Source organism: Maylandia zebra, linkage group LG3 (assembly GCF_041146795.1).
Source record: "Maylandia zebra isolate NMK-2024a linkage group LG3, Mzebra_GT3a, whole genome shotgun sequence".
In the NCBI taxonomy this organism is placed as follows: domain Eukaryota; kingdom Metazoa; phylum Chordata; class Actinopteri; order Cichliformes; family Cichlidae; genus Maylandia; species Maylandia zebra.
Window position 1 is genome coordinate 29,218,020 of NC_135169.1, and position 7,954 is coordinate 29,225,973.

At 36.7% G+C, this 7,954-nt stretch overlaps 2 protein-coding genes across 2 annotated transcripts; one reads left to right on the plus strand and one right to left on the minus strand.

The window, feature by feature from the left end:
* Positions 1–2,042: 2,042 nt before the first annotated feature.
* LOC101474051 (C-type mannose receptor 2) lies at positions 2,043–4,190 on the minus strand. The gene is made up of 4 exons (XM_076882694.1): positions 4,138–4,190; positions 3,603–3,989; positions 3,088–3,444; positions 2,043–2,602 (listed from the first exon to the last, which is right to left on the minus strand). Exons 1-4 carry the CDS (start codon positions 4,169–4,171, stop codon positions 2,259–2,261), a joined length of 1,122 nt encoding a protein of 373 aa, XP_076738809.1. The 5' UTR covers positions 4,172–4,190; the 3' UTR covers positions 2,043–2,258.
* A 685-nt stretch (positions 4,191–4,875) lies between these two features.
* On the plus strand, positions 4,876–7,292 carry LOC112431673 (uncharacterized). Its single transcript, XM_076881650.1, has 5 exons — positions 4,876–5,118; positions 5,777–5,867; positions 5,945–6,079; positions 6,236–6,313; positions 6,495–7,292. The coding sequence occupies exons 2-5, from the start codon at positions 5,786–5,788 to the stop codon at positions 6,668–6,670; spliced, it is 471 nt and encodes a 156-aa protein (XP_076737765.1). The 5' UTR covers positions 4,876–5,118; positions 5,777–5,785; the 3' UTR covers positions 6,671–7,292.
* The last annotated feature ends 662 nt before the right edge of the window (positions 7,293–7,954 follow it).

Sequence of the window (7,954 nt, forward strand, 5' to 3'; positions counted from 1 at the left end):
TTTTGTAAGGAACATTGTAAATGAAGAGAAAATGTGTCTGTTATATTGCACCACTGAATAAATGGTTGCAGATGTTATGACCAAACCTGTTTCTAAGCTAAAACTTGCTAAGTTTGCTAACGTTATGTTTGGTGCTTAAAAGAAAAAAGAGAGAAAAAGAAAAAAGGAAGTGTGGTTGAGATTGTACAACTGTTTATCGTTTATTGTACAACTTTTCTTTGATTCCAGCAACCTGAGTACAAGAGGGGGTGTTAAGATATTCATTGTGTGTACTCATGTTGTACAGTGTTTAACTGCATTATGGTTACTGTGGTTTAACAGAGACAGTATTTTAGTTGTCACCACAAGGAGGCACTGTTTCATTGTAAGAGCACGGATGCTGCGTCATCACGCCCCTAAAAAAAAAAAAGTAGACCACAACGAAAATGGCACCCATGAGAAAAGTTTTGCCGCGTGTTGATGAGGAATAAAGTTCCCAAAATATTAAGGACATTTTTGCCTCCGTCGTCATTTTCCTTCGAGTTGATCGCTGTCGATGCTGCAATACTCAACACTCGTCCACACGTAAACGCAAAAAAAGAGTTTCAAAAATTGCAGTTTTCGGTGATTCGAAACACGGTTTACGTGTGGACGAAACAGCTGCGTTTTTCAAAAATACCCGTGTAGGTGCGTAAAAGAGTTAGTAGTTTATTTTATTACTACCTGTAATTTATTGCAGATTACTTGTATTTGCTTAATTGTTTACTAAATGTTTGAGGTGTGAAATAAACCGCAATGGAGCAAAATATGTGTGTGTGTGGTTGGAGGATGTGTTTGTGCGCGCGAACATTTTTCTTGTAAAACAAAGGGGGGCCCAGCAAAAAAAAAAAAGTTTGGGAACCGCTGATCTAAGTGCATGATGATAATGCTTGACATGTGACACTCAGAGGTTTAGGCTTCAAATTTCCTCATGATGTACACAAAGGAAATCATTCAAATTTCATCAGGCACAGATGAGTGGGTCTCTTCTGCTCTATCTTGGACTGTAAGGACATTTTTAATTGCAAGTTGGAGACTGATCACTTGGATAATGCCAAGAGTTCTCAGGTCAATGAAGCAGTTTTTGAGAATATGACTTTTTTTTCATTAGGGTCGAACTATAAAGAATTTCCTGTATAAATAAATGTACCAAGAACTCTTGTAAGGAGTGTAGACTGTTACACTTGCAACTGAGTATTTATTTATAATGACAGACAGATCATCGGTTTGCAGCATGTCACTTTAAACAGGAGATCATTATGACAAAAAGTAGTTACATGGTTTTTGTGACAGTTTACAATATAAATGATAGGTTTGTAGCATAAACCTATTCGCTGGAACGTTAAGGACAATTTAATTACACAGCAAAGCAAGACACGAGTAGGCAAAGTTCTTCATGTTTCTCGTGCACGGGAGAGAACCGGACAAACGCCGTTCCTTCGCTTGACCCCAGTTGTTCTCGCCCGCTCCCCCGTAACACTGCTCTTTTATTGAGGTTACATGAATATGCATAGGTTCATTAACATATGACGTCTACATACAAACAAAGAGTACCTTGCCTGTGTGTGTGTGTGTGTGTGTGTGTGTGTGTGACCCCATAAAGACTTCCCTAACCCTGCTGGTCTGGAAGTCCAGCAGTTCATTTAAACAAAAGGCACTTAGACTAAAACAGATATAGCTACGTTCATCCTACCGTAAAACAATAAGACAAGGTACGACCTCTCCCATGCTCCCAGAGTGCTCTGGAATGCACACAAAGTTTGCAGACTATTAAGGATCAAACCTCTACCAATCTAAAACTAATTATAAAACTCTAAGCATATATGACAATCAACAATACAAATCTAACAATAAATGCTCTGGTTTGTTGGATTAGATTTTAATATTTAGAAATATTATCATTAAGACCAGTTTATAAGTGTAAGTGCACAAAGACAAAAATATTGCAAAGATAAAAAATAAACAGCAAATATTAAAACCAAAACTAACATTGTTTCTGACATCCAACAACAAAAGTGCAACAATGGAGTAATGAAGCAATAATAAAGAAAGTAAGTAAATATGATATCACTGAATCAGGCAGTCAAAAGGAAACTATATTTACTTTAGTGAATATCAGATATTGCCAATTTTTTGCTGGTTACAACAATGTTTGTTTGTTTTTTTTGTTTGTTGTTTTTCTATTAGTTGAACTTTTGCCAGTAAAAAAAAAAAAGAGCCAGTGACACACATCAGAAATCTTATTTAAAACAAACAAAATTATATGTCTCATTGTCTCTCTGACTGACCCACTCATACTGTCCTCCACTCTGCATGCCCACAGCCCTGCCACAATCCTCAGTCTTTCCCTCTCTGCTCCACTTCTCATAGCAGACCAGCTTGTCATTGACCCAGAACCACAGATCCAGAGTGCAGGAGTAGCGCAGGCCGAGCCAGACAAAAGGACTCGAGGCATTCTTGGCTTTGTCTTGGACCCATCCCTGCTCTTGAAGGTTAGTGATGGAGACCAGTCCCCTGTGAGACTCTCTGCAGTAATCCAAGGCCTCCTCCCAGGTCTTGTTTTCTTTGATCAGGATCAGTTTATCTGCCATAAAGAAAAAACAACACATTGAGTTGAATCTATGTGAGCTGTAAACATGAGAAACTCTCTGTGCTGTTTATTTTGTTCCAATTAAAAAAAAAAAAACCTAGAAAAAGCGTGTGTGTTACTCTGCCCTCAGTAGAAACCAGTATAATAACAATAATGAACTTTGTGCAGACAGGTCGACAACATCCTGAAATATTTGTGTTTTTAAACTTTTAGGAATCCAAAACAACTTCTCTCCATATTTACAGACAACAGAGACTTTAAAACGTTGGTTGAACCTACCAGTAGCTCAAAGTTATCCCACAGATATTTAAAGTCATCTGACTGTCAACTAAGTGTGTTCATGTTCATGAGATTAATTCAGCAAACATGCAGATGTAGGAGGAGGAAAACTATACAACATGTTCAGCTGGATCTTGTCAGTGATTCCAGTGATCCTCCTTTTAGAGAAACCAGTCAGACACATGTTGATAAAAACTCACCATCATAACAGAAGAAGGGTTTTTCTTTGTCACATTCATCAGAGCTCCATTTTCCTGATCTGTTTAACAGAGTCATAGCACATGTCTTGCTGTTTTGTTCATCATTGAATAACTGCATATCCCAGTATCTGAAAGAGGAATTACTCCCATCTGACCACCTCCAGCTGTCTCTGAACAGACCGACCCATGCGCTAAACTTGAAGTCCTCATTCTTAATCAGGGCCTTCATTTTTTCTTCATCAACCTGATCGAGTCCACTGGCCAAGTCAGTGTGATGTGATCTGCAGTAGCTCTGAGCCTCTGTCCAGTTCATAAATGTTTCAATCAAATTCAATGTTTTATTGTCTTTCTTCATTCCTGTGAAACAAACAGAAAAACACACAAAGACATCCCTCAATAAATTTTCTTGTGAAATTATGTCTGTCTCTATCTTCTTAAGTTAGTATTATGATATTCCATTATATTTTTATATCATGATATTATAATAATATTTCATATTATTCACATCTCCTCACCATCGTAGCAGATGAACCACATAGTACGGTCACATGAAACATCTACCAGCTTTTTAGCTCCCTTATCGTATCTTTTCCTCCCACAGTTTCCAGGCTGCTCAGTACCAGTTCTTCCATCCAGATTCCAGCTGCTGTCATTATGAATGTATTTCACTCCTGGCAGAGACCAACGCCACGTCCTGTTTCCACCTGTGTTGTTGTTCAGTCCAATCCAGGCTTCTCCTTGATTCTGTGCGGAGTTACGGAGTCTGCTCATGTCTGTCATGTCAAACACTTTGGCCAGGTCTGTATATTTCTCTCTGCAGTATCTCTGTGCTTCAGACCAGCTCTTGTTTTCTGCAATAAAGTGGTACTCATACAGGCGGCATGTAAAGAGGCAACACTGACCTGAAATACATAAATATGATATAGAGATTATATGAGATTATTGAATTCACTTAAAAAAGTAAAAAACAACAACAACAAAACGTGTGAGGTTATAATCTCATTTTAATTTCAATTAAAAACAGTATATTTGGTGAAACAATCCACTTACCCATCAGAATGAGCAGATACAGACTCCACTGCATCTTTGATCTGACAGATGAAAGTGATGTTTTATTGCTCAAGGAAACAAAGATTTGAACAAAACTTCTTCGATGCACCTTTATGTCAGGAAAGAAAACATGGATTAAACAGAAAGCAAGATAAAGAAAAATAGTGTGAATATTATGAACCAGAACAGAAATTAATTCATTTTTAATAATTCAGCAGCTCATGGAGAAGGTAATGAAACCATTAATGTTACTCATCTTGGAAGCTCTTGTCATTGTAAGCTCACAAGTCTTATCAGTAAACGTCGTGCAAGATAAAAGTTTATTTTTTTTTGTAACACATCACAAAATATTTTAAATATTCTCTACACATCACCTCTGTATCACAATCATGAAATGATCTTACAGTTTTTAAACTTACATGTGATAATTTCTTCTCTATCCGACGTGTTCATGAAGACAACTCTCAGGTAAATATTGAAACACAGTATAGAGAGCTCTTTTTGTCCTGGTCAGGATTTGAATATCAAAATAAAAGTCTGACTTTCCCTCTGAATGAATGATCCACTGATGTGAGGGATTTTTATATTCCAGTTATGAAAGATGTCATTTACATTATGAGAAAGAGAGACAGAGACAGATTCATCATGTGCTTGGTGAAATGATGCAGGACTGTTGGCCTACCAGGATAAAATTTCTGCTTCCTACATTTGAGTCATTTGAATAAATTTGACTACACAGCAAATCACTGGAGTTAAATATTCTGGAGTTAGGCATAAAAGTGCGCAAGAGTTACATTCCGGGAGTTTATTTTTCACCTTATACTACAGTCAGTGTTGGGGAGTACTCTAAAGCGGTGTAATATTTAGGTGTTCATTCACTGGGTGCTAAGGAGTCTAATTCAACACATTGCTGGTGTTGTTTGTCTGTCGACCGTTACAGCGCCTATCTGTGTTTCTTTCTTGGACTACGCCATGTAGGAGGTAAAAATACTTTATTTACTTTGGAATTTTCTGTGAGTGTAGTGATGTTATTTATATATATATATATATTCAGTTACATGGATGCACAAGTAAAATATAAAGTTAACTAACTAGCACTACATGTGTTTTCTGTATGTTATGCTGATTTGGAGATAGCAGCTAGGCTAATGCTAGTCAAAAGTTAGCTAACTTACTTATCTTACTGTATTTTAAGATACACATTTCACGTTGTCAATGAAAACGTTTATTTCTATTTCTTAATTTTAACACCAACGTTTAATTTAACGTTAGCTAACTACAGTAATATTCTGTTTAGACTCATGGTAATGGCCGTATTTAACCAAAGAGAGGTGCAGCCTGCACTGATGAGATGTTGAGGTACCATTAACATCAGTTAGTTAGTCCTGCTGCACACTGAGACATGCACACAACCCTGTCTCCAGAACTGTAAAGACAAGGACACAGCAAACATGCAGTCACATTGTCTGCTAAACCAGCCTAGCTAAATAGATTTTAAGCAATATTTAGTGTGGACAGGCTAACTCAATGTAAGACAGTGTTCGTTGATTAAGTTATACACAGTTTACATAGAGTTACCATAAACAACCTCTTCTTCTTGTGTTGTGTTTCATAGTAGTAAAGGTATTTTTTTCCGTAGGTGGCCAAGATGTTGATAAAAGTAAAACACAGAGAGACAAAGAAATATTCAAAATTGGAAGAAGTCAGCTTCACAGATTTTGTGAGAGCAGGTAAGTTATGGTTTGTACTAAGTCATTAAAGAAGAAATGATAATGTTGTTATTAACTAAGTGATGATTTTACTTCAGTGCAGCAGAAGTTTCTCATACCAGAAAATGCAGCACTGAAAGTCACGGATGAGCAGGGTATAGAGGTGGATGAGGATATCTTTCCTGAACTTGCAGCAGTCAAAGAGGTGTGTTTTGTCATCGATACAGCTGAAGGTAAGTAAATATATGCTCTGATAGATTTTGAAGGATTTGATTTGTACAGTTACTCTTAAATAAACATTTTTAATTTGTCTAATATCCTGTGGTAACAATCACAAAATGCTGTTTTCATGGCTCAACAGTAAGTTGGATTTATCACATGCATTTCAGACATCCTGGAAACACAATCATCCAAGAAGCTGCGTGACTGCTCAGACCTAACACACTATGTGACACTCACACCTTGTGGTATGTAAATTGTATATTACCATAATAAAATACAAAATAACCATCTGTTCTCCTGGGAGAAAGTATAATTTAATCAAACCGTGCAATTTACTGGCCCTGTGTGCATAAATGGTATCTTTGTTGTGTTGTGTTTTTGATTGTATATACCTTGTATTCTAATATTTTTATTTGTCACCCTCAGATTTGACTGTCCTGAAGCAACATGTGGAAGAGCCCTCCTCTCCAAGTCTAACAGATACATTGTCTGTCTCAACCACCAGCAGTCAGAGCAGTGACACAAGTGATGCCGGACTTCAAATGGTTCAGCCTCTATTGGACAGCATACATGAAAGAAATGTAGATACAGTACTTAATTGACTTATACTTGACTCTTTAGTTGCCATTACTTGAAAAAGCTTAAACACGAAGATAAAACAGATTAGAGAAAAATAATTTAATATAGTATTTCATGTAGTTTGCTCTGCAACTGTAGTGTGTAATAAGACTTGCTCTCTCTCTCTCGCTCTCTCTCTGTTTTTGTTATGCATGTTAACCATGAAACGTGTTTCCATGATCAGTGTCCTGCTTTTCAGGTAAATGAAACCATTTTTAAGAAGATACTGGTCCTAGAAAGGGAGAAAGTAAGACATTTCAAATGTTTTGATTCCCAAATGTCATATGGGTGTGATTCACAATTTTATGTTCTGTGAGAGAGTTGCATTACTTAATTTGTTGGCTTGATGGAGACTTTACAGAGTCTTCCTCACGTTAACACTGCATTACAAGAAGTGCTTATTCTGTAGTCATTTTTTTCCTTTAATTCTGTTTTTTTTTTTCTTTTCGCCCAATGTTAGGCCTTTCTGACCTCAACTGTTTAGCTGCCAATAATGGTGGATATTATGCTATTACAGTACTGTTACACAGAATGTATGTTAATCCATGCAGCATTCATATTTGAATATGTTATTTTTGATAAATAAAATCCATACATTCATAATAATCACTATTGTGTTTTTGTAGTAATTTGCACCAAAAACCTAAAACTTTTTTCAATTGATGAGTAACACTACAAAAGAGTTAATATCAAACTTAACTCTAGTTATGAGTTAAATTTTACTCTATATGGTAGTAGAAATTTCACTCCGTGAGAGTTTAGTTTTAACTCCTATAAAGAGTTGAAAAATCAACTCCCGGAAAAGAGTTACTCTAACTCTGCACTAGAGTTCATTCGATGGTCACGCATGTACACTCAAATGTAGTTAATCTGAACTCCCTGAGAGTTTATTCCAAGGACCAGAATTTGCTGTGTATTAAGGCACACTGAGTAGCTAACTCTACTTCTGCTTTCGCTCATAAACAAATTCTGTGCTGTGAGTGGGATCCAAACATGCTCAGTGAAATGATGTCTATGTTTGTGTAAGGCATACAGACTTTAACATGAGACCATCAGGCAGTGTCATAGAGGCTGAGATCTCTCGGCTCGACTCTGGCCAGAAATGAAGTGAAAAGATCAACATTCAGTCTTATATGTGATTTATAGATTATATAGACTAAGGAAATTGTGATTGACAGACCCAAAGTTTTAAAGAGATAGTAATGCCAAATTGCAAAGTGACGTGCAGAGTGATGTCCTTTACAGCATATCTCATTTTTGAGGGTTCA